The 18,620-nt window shown below is 35.5% G+C and overlaps 1 protein-coding gene across 2 annotated transcripts in view; it reads right to left on the bottom strand.

Annotated features, from left to right (window-relative positions):
- Ghr (growth hormone receptor) overlaps nt 1-18,620 on the bottom strand; it is a gene marked incomplete in the record, with an annotated part of 320,111 nt that overhangs the window by 180,779 nt on the left and 120,712 nt on the right. Inside the window, 2 exon segments of one of the 2 annotated variants that reach the window (XM_013514983.1) lie at nt 3,191-3,271; nt 17,920-18,432. In XM_013514983.1, coding sequence (XP_013370437.1) covers nt 3,191-3,260 — 70 coding nt within the window. 2 annotated transcript variants of the gene reach the window in all.

The raw sequence follows: 18,620 nt of genomic DNA, 5'->3' as shown, positions 1-18,620 counted from the left end.
AAATTCTTCAGAACAAGGGTCTGTCTACTTCTCTCTTAGATTGTTGGGGCTCAAAGCAGGACTCAGTATTGGACAGACTGATGTAGTAAAGATGTAAGCCTAATTTATAACAGGCACTCATTGGAACAATATTTATATCCATCAAATCTTTATGCACATTTCTCACTAGCAGTATTCTAGGAGCAACAATTCTGATTCAACCAGTTAATAAATTAACCTGGTAAAGGTTAACCTGGTAAACCTCTCTACATTCCCTTGAAAATGTATGTAGCATTTTTGACCTTTCTTGATTTTGGAATAAAAAGTTTTCCATGACTATGTAACCTACTTTATAGAGCCTCATATTAAGGATAAGTGACAAACAGAAAATATTTATTGCAATACTTCAGCTAATACAATAATGGCACTGTTCAATTTTTAATTCTCATTAAATTTCTTATAGGGCAATTACACTAAATGAAAAACATCCTCGTAGGCCTACTATAATTCTAACTGCTCATCTGCCCATGCAAGAAAAACTCTGCACAAGGGCTCAAGGGCCAGTCATTCCCAGGCATACAGATCTGTCATCTTCTGTAACTCTTCAGTGACTGTTCTCCAAGACAGGCCTTCATGATCACTTAATAGTGCTATATCTTTCAGTGAGCAAGCTGAATTCAAGTTAATGGTTTATGAAACAATAGTGAAAATAAAAATAAAATGTTTTGATCCAGACTTGGCAGAAAAAGAAACACATGGCCCATGAATGTCATCTGAGATCATGATTTATGTCATATCATGTGCTAACTTTGGCTGAACTACTATTTAAGTGGCCAGAACTGGCAAATAAACACACACACATGCCAGTATGCATGCACATGCTTGAACATGCTCACTTACACCTTCTTATGCAAATACTATGCCCCATCCTTAATCTCTGGTCATTTTAAGGAACTATTCTTGAGCACCCACATATTCCAATAAAATTCTGATTAGCCCAACAAGGGGGAAAAAAGGAGGAAAATTTGTTTTTATGTGTTTGTTGAATTACTTTCTATGTGTAAGTACTGGTAAGATATGTGATTTGTGTTTATTATAAACCATTTTCTGATATTCTGCTTTTCCCCAACAAACAAAAAAAGCAAGCAAAAACTACTAAGAAGCAAAACAAAAAGCAAATCTTAAAACCATTTAATGAAAGAAATAAAATCACCTCCTTATGAAGATATCTGTATTTCCACATTTATTGCAGCATTACTCACAGTAGCTAAGATATGAAATAATTAGGTGTCTACCAATGGCTAAGTGGATAAAAAACTACGTATCCATCGATAGATGAGTTGAAAGGAGACTACATGGATGAACTATTATTCACCCTGAAGAGGAGATCCTGCCATTTGTCACAACATGGATGGGCCTAGAACTAGTGAGGGAATGTGAAATAAACTACACAGAAAAAAATATTACTTATTTGTATGTGGAATCTAAAAGCAAAGTTAAATACAGAGAGAAATAACAGGGGTTACTGGCAGTGGGATAGGGGAAGACCGGAGGGAAATTTAGGTCGAAGGATACGAAGTAGCAAATATGTAGGATGAACAAGTCCAGTGAGCTAAGTATAGCACTGGGACTATAGTTTATAGTAGTTTATCATATTTAAGATTTTCATTAATGAGTAGATTAGAGTTGCTCTTGATTAGGGATGGTATAGCTATTTGAGATAATGAATACGTTAATTTACTCCATCATAATATATAACCACTTTACTACTCACATGTATCTTATAGCATGTGTGTGTATCTTAAATATATGTAACAGAATTAATTTTTTAGAAAAACAGCTAATGATATATGTTTTTTGCACTCTTCTTATGACGTCAAACTTCTGCTAAAATGTTGAAGTAATTAAAACACATACTCTCTGCAGATTCTCTGGGCCTAAAATCTAATTTTAGCTTTAATCTCAGGACACATTTTAAAATTTCCTTAAAAATTCTTACGTGCCATTTCACATATCTTTGAAATTCTTCAAGCCTTTCCCTGTGGAATGAAAGTCACCTTAGTGAAGATAGGAGAGATTAAGCCCCCATGACTTTGGAACAGCAGAAAATCTCAGCTGTAATTCCTTGGCTCAGAACCAAGGTCTAAAACAGCCATGGGAAAAGCTGCTGAAATGGAGTCTGTAATTCTGTTCATATTTGACTTGCATAATGTTAACATTACACACCAGAGAGGCCCAAAAGCATTTCAAACAATTCTGACTTCTTTTCTATAAATATTGCTGAATTGCTTTAAAAGATAAAATAACATCTTTTATCCCTTTTGTTTTCCAAATTATTCTGCAGCTCCTCAGTAGCTTACTTTTGGCTTGAGGTCAGGGAGGACATACTAATGCACTAAGTCTGCGGATAGAATGTGTTGTCCAGTATCTGTTGGGTGGTGAATAAAGGAGTCACTACTTTGGAAGCAACAACGGAGTTCTATGTCCTAGCATGGTGCTGTTCTCAACTGAAGCTCCAGCATGTAGAAAAAGCAAAAATTTCTTTCTGGATATAAAAATGTGTCCCTTTCATTATTCTTCCTTGACTTTGTTGTTTTTGCTATTTAAGTTTGAAAATATTGAGACTTCTCTACCAGAAGAAGAGTATAAAGAAGAAAGGAAAATTATAGAGTAGGCTAAAGAATCTCATGGCTTCTGGGTACATCATTCAACTATTTCAGGTGTCTCTTCCCTCAGACTCAGCCAAATGGCAATCACTTAGAGTGAGAGGTGAAATTCATTTGAAACCTGCAATTTTCTCTCTCAGAGAATATGATTAAATAGAGTGAATTCTAAGCTCTGGAAAAAGACCATGATATCCTTAGTCACAGATGAACTGAATGATCAGTAGGTTAATAACACGTCAGTGTAATTTCAAAAGCTTTCCCAGAGCCGAGACCAAGGATCTGGTTTGCTTTCAACAAAAATGCCCTCAGCATGCCACACAGCATTTATTTTTGATGTGAAAACACTGGATGTTAAATCTGGCTACTGTATTCTCCCTAAAACATTCACAAAAAGTCTTGTTAGTTTATGAGTTTATAGTTGAGATGTTTCCCATTTGCTGCTACCTAAAACTTTCATTGTTTAATTAAATAATGCAAGAATTTGCTTTAACCAAGTTCAGTGTTTTTTCATAACACTAGGGTGGGAATAGAAAAGCAGAACTCACCCTCTAGCCCAACAAAAGCATTGCTTGAGCCTGCCAGTGCCAAGATCAACAGCAGCTGCCAAAGATCCATAGCTGTGGGACCTGCAATTACAAAAAGAGTAAGATGAAGCCAAGCAGTGAAAAGCAGATCATAATCAAGAAACAGTCTTTAAAAACTGGCTAAACCATGAATGCATTAGCATCTAGTTCTAGAAGGAATCCTCGTAAGCTGTTCATTGCCCCAGAGTTTCAGATGGTTATACTTTGTATGAGTACAAACAGCAAGTCGTAATAAATTCTACTTCCTGTGAGTGCTTTCCTTAGGAAATAGCATGGACACTAGAGATTTTCACATCCTGGCTGGCAGCCAGAGAATCACCTCATAGAAAATGTCCCCCTCACATTGCTTCAAAAACACAACCAATGTGGCTTGCTTTAATTTGATCTGGAAACAGAAAAAAATGGTTCAATGGTATCACCAAACATTGGGGCTTTGAGCTGGACAGGAGCTAAAAAGAAAATCAAAGTAATAGTAACACGTCTAAATCTGTCTCCCAGGGATCCAATGAGGGCAATTAACACTGGAAACACTGCTATGAGCTTTATCAAGAAGAGCTAAGAGAAGGGAAGCAGAGAAAAGGTGAGAAACATACATACATAACCCATACATACATAAATAAATCAGTCAGTCATTGGGACTTTGTGGGGTTTTTAAATTTTATTTTATGAGGACTATGAGCTCTGAAAGTTCTAGGGATGTGAATACATCAGGCAAGAGGGATTAGTTATGGCCTTGCTACTTAGTTGGAATCCCAAAGGTTGTCAAACTTTGAGCCTTCAGCCTTGGTCAGTACACACCTTTACCTGGAGGAAATAAGTGTCTCTGGAAAGAATAAGTCAGGCATCTATGTCCCAGAATCTCTTAAAGAAAAAATTGCATTGGCTGAAAATGAACTCAGCATGCTGCCCTTGAAGAAAGCTACTGCAGCATCTAAAAACCAAGGCCAAAGCTTAGTTGCAGTATTTCCATAAAACTGCATTATTTACAAGGCACCCAGGTGTACCTAATCATCCTACTACCCTCCAGGGCCTCTGTTGGCCTCATTTTTATTACCAAACATGACACAAATAAAGTAGTTCTTTGTGTTATTTGTAACTAGGTTGAAATGATGAACAAGAATGCTTTTATGGGCTTACAGTCATGGTTCTCTGAGAGTGGCTGTGTAATTCTGAATAGGTAAAATATTTAATGCTCTATTCTTTAATTTCTAGACAGAAGACAACTTACCAATACGTATATAATTTTCTATTCCATATAATTTTCTGTTCTTACAATACAACATATCTCTGTATAACATAAATATCTTCTTGTATCTGAATATGCATGCACACACCACATGTATGAGACCCCCCTCAAACACTGAGTCTTGGAACTATTGGTGGAGATAAAGTATGAAAGTGCAGATGAATACACTTTGTCAACTGGGGGATTTCAACAAATTTGAGTTTGTTATTACTACATCTACACTTCTAATTCTTAACCTGGAAGGCTCTAGACTGATGGCCTTACATTATCATCTACTTTGCTAATGTGCATTGCTGAGCTTTTGTTCTTGCACCCTTTATTTCTGGAGTACAGCCTATGTAATCATAGTTTGAATCTTCAGCAGAAATATATAAGAAGGCTAAGACAAATTACGTTTTAAGCTGATAGGTCTTTCAAGGGCATACACTACCTTGATATCGGGCTCTAATAGTGAATCTCCAATTCTTAGTCTTGTTTTGCTTCACAACTGAGTAAAGATGTTAAAATACTTGCATTGCACTGAAGAGTGCTTTCTTTGGTTTAGAAGTCACCTTTTCAGACATCTCAAAGAAATCTGGCAGATGCCAGTAAAAAGTGACTAGTGCTTCTAGCAGAACCCCTCAGATCCCAAACTTTTGAAAGTTGTTGTTCGCAAATGAACTAGACTTCTCCCAAGAAGAGAAAATTCCTTAACAGCCAAACATACCTCAACAGAGCACACTGTATCTCACAAAACAAGTAAACTAAAGCAAAATGAATTGAAAATTGGTTTGCACATTCCCATAGCAGAAAATTAAGTTATTAAAAATCATTATTCTCTCAAATGAATATGAGACAGTTCACTGCCACCTGGATCACTGCAGCACTGCATAAGAATGCAACTGAGGGTACACCAGGAAGAGGATAAAGAAATGAAGTTGAATTCATTAGAAGCTAATTGCTTTCTTAGAATCTAATCTCTTCTTGCCTTCCACTGACGTTGGTCCAGTGGGTATGACTCCAAAAGAAGCTCCCTTTATATTTCCTTGGAGAATTGTCTCTAGTGCCATCCTATGACCCAGGCTAAAAGATATTCCATTCGATTTCATTGTACACTGCCTCCATCAGCTTTACCGGGGCCCATATGGTAGCTTCTAAATGAGAAGATTCTTCTTATTAAATTCTAGATAAAATAGAATGCCCTTAGAAAAGGGCAGAGTATCCACGCATACTTGGAACTTTAATATAACCTTACCAATGAAATTCCAGACATGAGAAAGAGATTTTCCTTCTCTAAGCCCTTTTTGCCCAAATACACACACTTCACATATGTTCATTAGCCATAAGGTACAAGAGTCTACCCAAAGTACTGTCTTATGAGAGACTACTTGCAATCTACATAGGGAAAGCCACTGTCCAGAATAATCTACCAGACTGCACCTTATTCTGCTGGGTTCTTTGGCTTGCAATATTTTCCTAGGGAACATTCTTTTCTAGATGTTTTATGGAATTTGCCCAGTTTTCAGCTACAGCCTCCTGGCAAGCTTTTTAGCAGGAGGGGACAAAGGAGTTTCTCGTATAATGAAACTCACACCTAGAGGTTCCATTTTCAATGCCTGAGGCATTTTGCCTGTTTCCCCATTTCTCAAAAGAGATAGTTTTAAACCAGTGTAACCCACTTGGCATGAGTTTTAATTCTACAGATTACCAAACAAAGGAAGCCTTCAAACTACATAATTTGATCTATAATATACTGAGTTTCATTTCATGGCTATAAAACATACCCTAAACATATGAGAAGAGATGGAGGTTAGATGTGACATGTTTTCAACATGATTTAACCAACTCCAGGTAAAGAATTGGTTTAATTCTTTTTAATTTAAAATTAACAGGCATTTCTCAAACTATTAGTTCCTGCTAGCATTGTGCAAAGCACTATGTAAGTGAATAATAAGGCAATCAAAATCATGGATCTTGACTTTAAGAATTAGACAGTACAAGCAACTTGAAACTGTGAAAAGAGGAACATACCCAAAAACGGAAAGAAAAAGCAGGGGATAATCAGCTACTGAATAAAGGGCTTAGATAGAACTAAATGACAGATAAGTTTGTGATTGGGTAAGGAAAAGAAAGAAGGGCTATGGTGAATTTGCAGAGGCAAAGGCTCAATACAAATGTCCTAGTGTGGGGAAGAATTCCAAGCATGTTTAGGACATATTATGAGAAATCTAATGATTAGAGAAAAAGGTTAGAATTATGAATAAAGGTGACAAAATTAGATTGGCAAGGTAGAAGCAAACTGAATCACCATTCTTAACTCATATTACTCAGAAACAGGGTAAGGGTTTTGGAATAGAAAATGTACAAAAATGGATTTTCGTTAGCACACAGCTTCCTCTTTTGCCTTAATTTAATTTCACTGGGACATATTGTGAAAATTTAGTGATGACTGGATATACAAGATGCTAAGGAAAGGTATATTATCAGAAATAACCAAGCACCTGTTATACCTGAACAATAGTACTGTTGGCTGAAATAAGGACTTTGGGATCTTTGAGTTGTGTAGGGGAGGAGAAGGTCAGGAGGCTGGTTTGGACACTTGACTTTGGAAGGCATTTACAGTTTCTGCAAAAATGTCTAGTTTGAAGCTGATGGTGTGAGAACAAAGATTAAAAAAAGAGAAGCCACAAATGAATCTAAGAGATAGTTACATCCAAATGACATTTGGTGAACTTAATATGATTAGACTATTTTGTGAAAAATTCCCACATCATCTTTTAAAAACTATATAAACACAAGGGAAATGTGCTTATCATGTTGGCGATTTGGCAAAAACAAAATGAGCCACCATACAAAACCACCTTCACCCTGTGATTTGTACCAAATACTCAAAAGGAAAGTGGTCAAAAGCATATTTAGAAGTGTGGTGTGAGCATATTAATAAATGGGAGAATTATATGACAGATTTAGGAGCCTAGAGTCTCATTAATGTAGTCAAAAAGAACATCAAAATGGTGGCTGAATTAATTAAAAATTTTGAGTTCATTCAAATTGTTTTACTGATCTGGCTTTTCTGATACTGAAAAAATAAGAGTTAATTTTTAAAATTCCAGCAGGATCAGAATTGTTTAATTGCAAAACCAAGATTTCAGGTAGGTAACTCAATAAATATAAACTTTCTATCCTTGTGTTGATTACTAATGAAATATTTCAAAATGGAATTAATTGCATTAAGTTTTTCTAAGAACTCAGCATAGAAAAAGCCACTAATTCAAAATGGTATCTGAAATTACCCATTCTAATTAACACCAGACACTTACTTGAGAAGTTTGCATCTATAGTTCATGTTATTATTTGCTTTTTTATGGTAATGATCATCTGAAAACTGGTTAAATCCAAAATATGTTAGATCAATCTACCTGCTTTCCATTAGTGAGAAATGGAGGTTCACAAAGCTTTGTTTTCATATAACTATACTAATGCATTGCTTAACAATGGAAAAAGTTCTGAGAAATGCACAGCTAGGTAATTTTGTCATGAGAACATTATAGAGTATACTTACAAATCTAGACTATATAGTGAATGTGTGTGTGTGTGTGTGTCTGTGTGTGTGTGTGTGTGTGTGTGATATGACCCTCTAGGGACTAGATATGGCCTAGGTATGAGTAGACACACATACATACACACAGAGTCTAACCTAGGTCATTATGAACAAAGCTATAGGATAGGATATTAAATCAAGTAGAGAAGGAAAAGATTCAATTAAGATAGCAAATAAACATGCTATGTATGCAAGTGCTGCCAGTGCAACAAAGCATACTGTCTTACCCTAACCCTTTCACAAGTACAAAATGTAGCCTCTAAAATGATGATGAGTACAGCAACAGTCCTCTATTGTCATTATCAAGTATTATTTACTGTACATAGTTGTAGTATACTTATATACAACTGGCAGTACAGGTTTATTTACAGCAGGTTTCTCTAAGACCACAAACATGTGGTCTACTACAATATTACCACAGCACTAAGGTCATTAGGTGATAGAAATTTTTCAGCTCCATAATAATGTTATGGGATCACTGCTGTATATACAGATGATGTTGACTGAGTATAATTATGCACAGCATGACTGGAATTTGCAGAGACTGAGCACCTCTGTAATACAGTGGGGAACATGGGAAGGGAATTTTGAGTGTGTAAGGTATTTACTGTAAAGTGTAAGTAAAGAGTCATCTGGAAATACTATATCTATTAGGCCTCCATTTTTCTCAAACAAAGCATGTATGGATTGCCTCTGCTGGTCAGTTCAGTTACCACTAGTTATATGTGGCTACAGCACACCTGAAATATAACTGTTATGGATGACTTAAACACATTTTGTTTTATTTGATTGTAATTAATTATTTTAATTGAACATATTTGGAATAGGCTTGGTATGTCAATCTACTGATTCTGTGGTGTGTTTTATGAACTCTAAATAAAGATCAAGTATTTTGATGAAAATTTAGCATCTAAATTGAGATGTGCTCTAAGTATACAATACCTTTTTATTTTGGCTTCTTGAGACAGGGTCTCACTATGCAGTTCAGGCTAGCCTTGAGCTCACTTTGTAGCCTAGGCCGTTCTTGATATTGCAACTACCCTCCTGCCTCAGCATCAGTTTACCTATGGATTTTGAAGGCTTGTTATGAACAAAAAAGGATGCAAAAACTCTCAATCTTTCTAGTGATTGCATTGAAATACTAATTTGATTGTTAATACAATATATTACTAAAATTAAGATTCCATTTCTTCCTATTTACAAAAACATGATGAGTTGAAAATTTTAAATTACATATATAGGTTGATTTCATTTTTTAAAAAAAATTAAAAAACTAACAGAACAGCAATGAAGACAAAATCAAAACAACACAAAAACAACAAAAATGCTACATGATCTCAAAACAAAATGATAGGAATTAACAGTGGTTGGTACATTACATACTGTTATCTTCACCGAAGTTGCTCAGCCGACCAGATATAAGAATGTAAGATTGATCAAACAAAGACAGTAACAAGTAATTAAAAAAAAAAACATTGGAAATGATGCAGAGCTTCACCATATAAGATGATAGGAGTTCAACAATTGTTCTTATACTTCATATTGTTGTTTTCAGATCAGTCATTCTGATTACCAGATTCAAGCGTGCAAAATTGGTCAAGAAAAAAGAAAATTTTAGGCATTGACTGTTCCTTTCAATAAATCAGACATGAGCAATATACCTATCCCAGTTATCCTTGTATATACATATAAATTTTGTTTTTCCTTAAAACCCAAAATAACAAAACAAATACATAAACAAAACAGCATAGAGAACAAAAATGATAGAGAATTTCAAAACATGGTGACAGGATATTAACAATGATTGTTATACTACACAATGTCATCTTTAACATGGCTGCACATACAATCAGATATAGGCATGCAAGATTGATCAAACAATTACACATTAACAGTTCCTTTCAATAAACAGATATTAATAGTACCATTATTCCACCCATCCTGTGTATATATGTACATATTTTTTCTCTCTTCCTTCTATCTCTTTCCTCTCCCCTCCTTCATCCTGGTTGCTCCTTCCAATCTGAGCAGTTTCTTTTCCCTTTCACAATATCTATTGTACCTTTCAGATTTTATTTACTCTTTCAGGTTTTTATAGTAGAGAAGAAATATGAAGTTTACACATGTGATTCTGATTTATTTCACTAATGAGTATGGTCTCTAGTTGCATCCATTTACTTATAAAAGCCTCTAGTTTTTCTCTATAGCTGAGTAATACTCCGATGTATAAAAATACATCTATTTATCTATTCCTCAGTCGATGGACATTTGGGTTGTTTCCAAGATTTAGGTATTACAGATTGTGCTGCTATAAACATAGGTGCACACATATCACTGTGGTATGATGTTTTCTGTTCTTCTGGAAAAATACCCAAAAGGGGAACAACTGGGTTGAATGGGAGCTCTAATCCTAGTTTACTGAAGGAACTCCAGATTGATTTCTAAAGTGGCTGCACCAGTCTACACTCCCACCAACAGTGGAGAAGAGTTTTCTTTTCCCCACAGTCCCTCCACCATTTGTTATGGTTTAATTTCTTGATGATAGCCATTCTTTCTGGGGTGAGATGGAATCTCAGTGTGATTTTAATTTGCATTTCTTGAATGACTAGTGATGTTGAACATTTCTTCATGTATTTATTTTCCATTTCTGTTTCTTCATGTGAGAAGTGTGTATTCATCTCAGGTGACCATTTTTGTATTGGGTCTTTGAATTTTGGGGGCCTGATTTTTTTAAACTCTTTATATGTTCTAGACAGGAGTCCTTTGTCTGAGGGACAACTGACTAACATTTTTTCCTAATTCGTGGGTTTTCTTTGCACCCTGTTGGTGATTTCTTTTGATGTGCAGAAACTCTTCAATAAGGTGAGATCCCAGTTGTTGACTCTTTAAAGTATTTCTCACACAGTTTGGTTTTTGTTCATGAACTCTCTACTTACCCCTACATCTTCAAGATTTCCACCTACTTTCTCTTGCATTAGATCTAGTGTTTCTGTTTTAATATTTAGATTTTTAAGCTATTTTGACTTTATTTTGGTGCATGGTGACAGGCTTGGGTCTAGTTTTAGTGTTCAGCATGTGGAAAGCCAGTTTTTCCAGCACCATTTATTAAAGAGGCTATCTTTCTTCCAGTGAACATGTTTGGCTCCTTTGTCAAAGATAAGGAGACTGAATGTCTTTGTGATTGTGTCTGCACCTGCCTGTCTGTTCCATTGATCTTTAGGTCTATTCTTTTTGCCAATACTATGCTGCTTTTATCACAGCAGCTTTGTAGTCTAATTTCAAATCAGGGATTGTGATACCTCCTGCCCTGCCTTTGTTGCCTAGGATTGCTTTTGCTATTCTAGGTCTCTTCTGGTTCCAGATAAATCTGAGGAATGTTTTCTCTAGATCTGTGAGGTATGCCAATGGTATTTTCCTTGGAATTGCATTGAATCTGTATAAAAACTGTGGAAGTATAGCCATTTTCAAAATGTTGCATCTTCCTATCTATGAGAAAGGAATATCTTCCTTTTTTTTTTTTTTTTGTACTGGGAATCAAACTCATGACCTTATGCTTGCCAGGCAGGCCCTTATGCCACTGAGTTATATACCTAGCCACTAAGCTATATCCCCAGCTATCTTTCCATTTTTTCAAATCCTCTTCAATCTCTTTTTTCAGAGTAGCATAATTTTCATTGTATAGGTCTTTTACTTCTCTTGTTAGATTAATTCCTAAGTATTTCAGTTTTTTGGATGCTATTGTGAAAGGTATGGTTTCACTTATTTCTCTCTCAGTATGTTTATTGTTTGTGTATAGGAATGCTATTGATTTTTGAGTGTTGACTTTATATCCAGCTATGCTACTGAATTTGCTGATTAATTCTAGGAGTCTTTTGGTGGAGTTTTTCTGGTCTTCTATGTAGAGTATCACGTCATCTGCAAATAAAAATAATTTCACTTTTTCCTTTCTTATCTTTATTGCTGTTATTTCTTTCTCTTGTCTAATTGCTCTGGGTAGTGTCTCAAGAACTATGTTGAATAGGAATAGTGGCAGTGGTAACAAACTTGCCTTGTTCCTCATTTTACCTCAAAGGTAACAAACTTACCTTGTTCCTCATTTTCAAATGAAAGCTTTCAATTTTTGTCCGTTTAGTTCAATGTTGGCTCTTGGTTTGTCATAGATGGCTTTTATCAGATTGAGGTAAAGACCAACTATGCCAACTTTCTGTAAGATTTTTATCATGAATAAGTGTTGGGGGGCTGGCGATTTACCTCAGCGGTACAGCACCTGCCTGCCAAGCTCGAGGTCATGAGTTTGATTCCCAGTACCAGAAAAAAACCAAATAAATAAAAAAATAAATAAACAAACATGAATAAGTGTTGGACTTTATCAAAAGCATTTCTGCATATATGGAGATGATCATGTGATTCTTGTCTTTAGCTCTGTTGATATGGTGTATTATATTGATTGATTTGTATATATTGATCCATCCCTGCATTCCTTGGATGAATCCCACCTGGTCATGGTGTATTATCTTCTTTACAATTTCCTGCATTCCATTAGCTAGTACTTTACTGAGAATTTTTGCAACTGTGTTCATTAGGGAGATTGGCCTACAGTCCTCTTTTTTGGTTAATTCTTTTTCTGGTTTTCGTATCAGGATAATACTTGCCTCCAGGAATGGGTTTGGGAGAATTGCTTTCCTTTCTATTTCTTTAAAGAGTTTGAGAAGCACTGGTATTAAATCTTCTCTAAATTTCTTGTAGAATTCAGCTGTGAATCCATCAGAACCTTGGATTATTTTTGTTGTTAAGTTTTTTATTGCATTTTCAATTTCATTGGCTGATATTGGCTTATTCAAGATTTTTATATCTTCTTCATTCAGCTTTGGTAATTCATATGTACCTAGGAATCTGTCCATTTCCTCTGCATTTTCTATCTGATGAGAGTAAAGATTTTCAAAGTAGGTATTGATGATCTTCTGAATTTCTATAGGATCTGTAGTGATATCACCCCTTCCATTCCTTAGTGCATGGATTTGAGTTTTTTCCTCTCCTGTTTTGATAAGGTTGGCTAGGGTTTTATCAATTTTATTTATTTTCTCAAATAACGAACTCTTTGATTCATTAATTCTTTGTATTGTTTTCTTAGTTTCAATTGTATTTATTTCTGCTCTGATCTTTATAATTTTCTTCCTTCTTCAGGCTTTGGGATTAACTTCCTCTTCTTTTTCTAGAAGTCTGAGGTGTAACATAAGGTTGTTTATTTGTGTTCATTCTGTTTTCCTAATGTGGGAATTCACCATTATAAATTTCCCTCTGAGGACTGCTTTCATTGCACCCCACAGGTGCAGGTAGTTTTTATCTGCATTTTTGTTTGATTGTAAATAGTGTTTAATTTCTACTTTGATTTCTTCTGTGACCCACTGGTTGTTCAGGAGGTTGTTAGTTTCCAAGTGTTTATGGACCTTTTGAAATTTCTTTTATCATTTTGTTTCTTTGCACTATAGTCCAGTAATATGAATGGGATAATTTCAATTTCTTTGCATTTACTTAGGCATATTCTATGTGCTAGTGTGTGGTCCATTTTAGAGAATGTCCCATGTGCAGCTGAGAAGAATGTATATTGTAATTTTGTTGGGTGGAATATTCTGTAAAGTTCTACTAAGTCCATCTGTTCACATGTTTGGTTTAGTTCTGTTATTTCTTTGCTGATTTTTTTCTCTAGTTGATCTATCTTTGTTACAATGGGGTATTAAAATATCTTGTTACAATTGTGTTATTACTTAGTTGATTTTTCATGCCTTTTAAAGTTTACCTTATATAGTTTGGTGCCCCTACATTTTGTGCATATATATTTATGATTGTTATCTGCTCCTCATGCACTTTTCCCTTAACAAGAATATAGTGACCTTCTTTATCTCTTTTGATCATTATTGATTTGAAGTTCACCTTGTCTGCAAACAGAATAACTACTCCTGCTTTTTCTGGGTTCCTGTCACATGGAGTATTATTTTATATCCTTTGACTTTGAGTCATAGACTCAAATACATTTCTTGTACATAGCAGAGTGCTGGATTTTATTTCTTGATCCACTCTGCTAGTCTGTTCCTTTTGATTGGTGAATTAAGGCCATAATATTAATGGTTATTAATGATTATTTATTGACTTATCCTTGTCATGTTATTTTCCTACTGTTGGTTGTGTACGTTCCCCCTCTGTTTAACTGCTTACCTTGCTTGGTAGTTCTTTTCTATTGTTGGACTTAAGATTGTGGTTATTTTTATCTCTCTGTAGAATACTTTTCAGTACCCTTTGTAGGACTGGTTTGGCACTTATGAATTTCTTCAGTTGATATTTGTCATGGAAGTGTATTATTTCTCCATCAGTTTTGAAAGACAGCTTTGCAGGGTAGAGTAATCTGGGTTGGAAGTTGTTTTTTTCAGGATCTGAAGTACTTCACTCCAAACTTTTCTTCACTTGATGCTCTGGTTGAGAAGTCTGTCATGATTTTGATGGGCTTTCCTTCATAGGTGATGTGTTTATTTTCTCTAGCAGCTTTTAATATTCTGTTCTTTTCTTCAGTTTTGAGGATCTTGGTTATTAAAAGTCTGGGTATAGATTTATTTTGATTATGGGTAACTGGGGTTCTATATGCCTCTCTTAAATATATATGGTTCTTGTCCCATGTCTAGAAGTTTTCTGCTATTACTGCTGCAAATATTCTTTTTATGTCATTCATGTTGTTTCCTGGTCTTTCGTTGACACCTATCAGTCTTATATTGTTTTTCCTTGCCTCATCTTGCAGCTGCTGAATTGTTATTTACTATTCCTTTGTTATTTTTAAGAGGCCTTTTCTTTCACAATCACTAGTTGCAATGCTGTCTTCAAGGTCTAAGAGTCTATCTTCTGTTTCACTCAAGCACTTCTTCCAGCTTTCAATGCTATTTTTAATTTCTTGAATGTCTTTTTGAATCTGCTTTGTGCATTTTAATTCTTTACTGTTCATTCAAGGTTTCCATCATTTTTCTGTGCATCTCTATTTTTTTATCTAGATCTTCTTTTGATATGCCCAGCAATTCTTTCATTATGGTTATCATTTCTTTTCTTACCCGAGCAATTATTTCTGATCTGATTTCCTCTATAGCCTGATGTAGTTGGTTCTTTACTTCAGTTGCTATCATTTCAGAGATTTCAGCTGTGTGACTTCCATGTTCTTCCATGTTGATATTTCCTGGACTTGTTCTATTTGTGGTGTTTAGCTGAGATTGCATTTTGCTTCTTCTTTTCATTTTCAAATCTCCTTAGTTTTCCAGGGATTCAGTTTCTTTCCTGAGATGGTAGTGGGAGGTGGAGACAGGGGTCCCAGGTGCTAGACAGCTCACCATGGCTTCCCCAGTCCAAGACCCCTTCCAGTGGTGGTAGTGGGGGGAAGGGCTGTATAGGTTGATTTTTCCTTGAGAGCATTGACTATCCATTTTATAGTGCATATGCTTATATTTGCATTTCAAAACATTAAGGATTTATTCTAATATGATACAGTAAGCATATTTCTGTAATGAAACCAGTAAATAAATTTTATTTCTAATGACATGTAAAATAATTATAGGTAGGTTTTAACAGACCCTTTCAAAATGCAAAATGATGGAGACAGAAGATTCACCAAAGACCTTGGTGATTTAAAGGTATGATTGTATTTGCAGGATTTTGTGGGGGAATATCCAGTGTGTATTTGTTTAACTCTAGAAGTGTGACTATTCACATGATGCCTCTCTTTGAGTCACAGACAATGGTGCCCTAGTAAATTCTTAGTAACTATGTTTTTGTAATTAAATAAGGGCCATGATCTGGAGCATTTTCTAATTTCTGTGACATAAATATCTTCACCAAGACTGATTTTAAGCTATCAAAGTAAAGCCAGCATGAAATGAACTCAGCACATCACTGATTGAGAAAGTGAATAATGCTTTCTAGGTTCTATGTGAGATATCAGGTACAAAGATTAAGTAATCTACTGATACTAATACAAAAATGTAAGAGACAGTGCAGAATGAACCCTGGGCACCTGGCTTCATATGATGGCATATGATCTACTATCAGTATATTACACTTAACTAATCATCACTGAGATTATTAACTTTTCCTAGTCTATAGACATTAACATCAGCCTCTATCATAGCTACTGCTTTGTCTTCATTGAAGAAAAGGTGAGCTTAGTTCTTAAGTGAATGTATTCTGGACTCAGAGAAACCTAGGCTTAAATCTTGGTTTTATCAAGCCTCAGTTTATTCATCTCTGTATGCTTCTAATAACAGTTAGTTACTATAATTATTAGAGTATTTATGATAGTAGTACAAACTAAACTATGTTTAATGTCTCTATGGGGTAGATCAGAAGTGTAACCTTCACTTATATATCATGAAATAGAAGTCTACATAGATGGTAAAGCAATTCATAAGTATGTTCCTGGGCCACAGCAATATGCAACACTCCATTCCTAAGTCAAGCAGTTACATCACATGAGGATTCAGAGAAGTGGAGGTTATAATGTAGTGTGTGCATCCCTTAGGTTAAGGCAGCAATGCTGCCACTTTGTGCTTAGCAATCTTTTTATGGATGCCTAATTGGGTGAAAAGTACCCTAGGAGCCAACTGCCCCATCAATCACTACCTCATTTTACTGAAAAAAATATGCTTTTATATTTGGCTCAAATCATTTGTTTTGTGAATTATGAATTTTTAGCACTAAAACATTAAATACATGAAATTCTAACAATAAGAGGATTGGCTTAAGTGATAATTCATCCTGGAAGAACTCAGGGAAGGTAGCTTATTTATAGGAATCTGGGTCTCCAACTCTTCCTTTATGAGTTGAAAGAAGGGCTTTTAAGGACTCAAATGTTTGGTGCTTCTCCTTGTAGGCATGGTTATCTAGTTCAGAGAGGAACTTTCTCAGTGTTGCAACATTCTGTTTAAGTTTAGTAAGACCCTTAGCACCTTGCAATATCTCATCACAACAATTATGCCTGCAATGGTCATTGGCTCACCCAGTCTGATTCACTTGGTGCATTCATGGATTCACAACACTGCTGTGATTCTTATGTAGAAGAGAAAACTAGCTGCACAGTTTATGTGAATAGTATGTTTCTTCTTATATCTTACTTTATGCCATGATATCAACCACATTATTTTTCCAAAACAGAATTCGAGAAAGGAAACTTTTACTGGCTTTGTGTTTTCTCACTTTTTTCCATAAACGGATTATTTTGATGTCCATAGGAAGGGGAAGTAGAGAGGGAGGAGGGGGAAAGGAAGGAAGAGAAAAGAAAAATGAGAAAAGAAGGAAAAATGCAAACAAAACTTTTGTCAATAAGGAGGCCAAGAGGGGCTGAAGGGAGGGTAGGGGAATGGGGAAAAAAAATCAGGATATATAATGTACAGATAGAAATTCCCTATGATGAATGTGATTATTATGTATATCCAAAATGTCCTCATAGACTAAATAAAAATAAAGTCTGATTTTAAAAAGTCTGATCATGTACAATATGGTGAATGTTCTTTACACAAGTTTGAAGATGTTGGCATTTCTTTCAGATTCTAAGAGAAAAGTGTTCTTTGTTTCACCTAATGTAAGAGATTAATAGGCCATGGGGGACAAGTTTACAACTTCTTAAGGAATGAAATCCTCAAACAAAAACATTTATTATCTTGATGAGATAGTAATCAGAAAACAATTAATATAACAAGTCCTAGTGTCCCAAATACTTTTTATATCTTAAAGAAATGCATATGTGCTTGGCTTCTTTGGCATTATAACAGAAATGCAGGTTTTCAAAGGGAGAGTTACTGATAAAATATGGGGCAAAAAACTGAGAGAAACACTTACTTTAACCAAGTCCAACACAGTAAAGTTGCTCATTTTTTCTTTCTTCCTTCCTTTCTTTCTTTCTTTCTTTCTTTCTTTCTTTCTTTCTTTCTTTCTTTCTCTTGCTCTCCCCCCCCGCCCCTCTTGCTCTCTAAATATGTTGGGACACCCAAGAGTTAGGCAATGTAATCTCCTGCGAAAAGCATTGCTAGAGGAATTCGCAATCTCACGCCCCACTGCCAAACCAGCATTGCCTAATACGATGACTATTTAAGTAGGCCTCAGTTTCCAGCCTGAAGAACATTCCATAATTTTTTGATAAGCCAAATCCTGTATGGTGCCATGAACTAGTTTCCACTAACTGAGGGCTACTGTATCCTGAGGTTACAAGGCTCCTTGTCTTTCTGTTCTTTCAGCTGCCACCAAATTGGGGCAGTAGCTGTGTGTCACTTTCTGTTTTATCCTCAACAACTAGCTTTCAGTTTGTGGTAGAGGAGATGGCCACCAAAAATCCTGCCAGGAAGTAGGTATGACAGATATCTTACTATTTCACTAGACCTTCACAGATATTGTAAGAGAAAAGCTGCGTATTACAAACAAAAAAGTGGAAATTTAGAGGAGTTGAGAGATATTAAGTGGATCTTCTAATCTCACACAGAGGATATTTCTGGGTAGTGTTTGGAGTTGTGCTTGATGTCTCCAAGGCCTGTCTTTGTGTTCCC

The sequence above is a fragment of the Chinchilla lanigera genome, unplaced genomic scaffold (genome assembly GCF_000276665.1).
Source record: "Chinchilla lanigera isolate Chin_1 unplaced genomic scaffold, ChiLan1.0 scaffold00025, whole genome shotgun sequence".
In the NCBI taxonomy this organism is placed as follows: domain Eukaryota; kingdom Metazoa; phylum Chordata; class Mammalia; order Rodentia; family Chinchillidae; genus Chinchilla; species Chinchilla lanigera.
The sequence above is the reverse complement of the archived record's forward strand: the minus strand, read 5'-3'. Positions and strand labels throughout refer to the sequence as shown.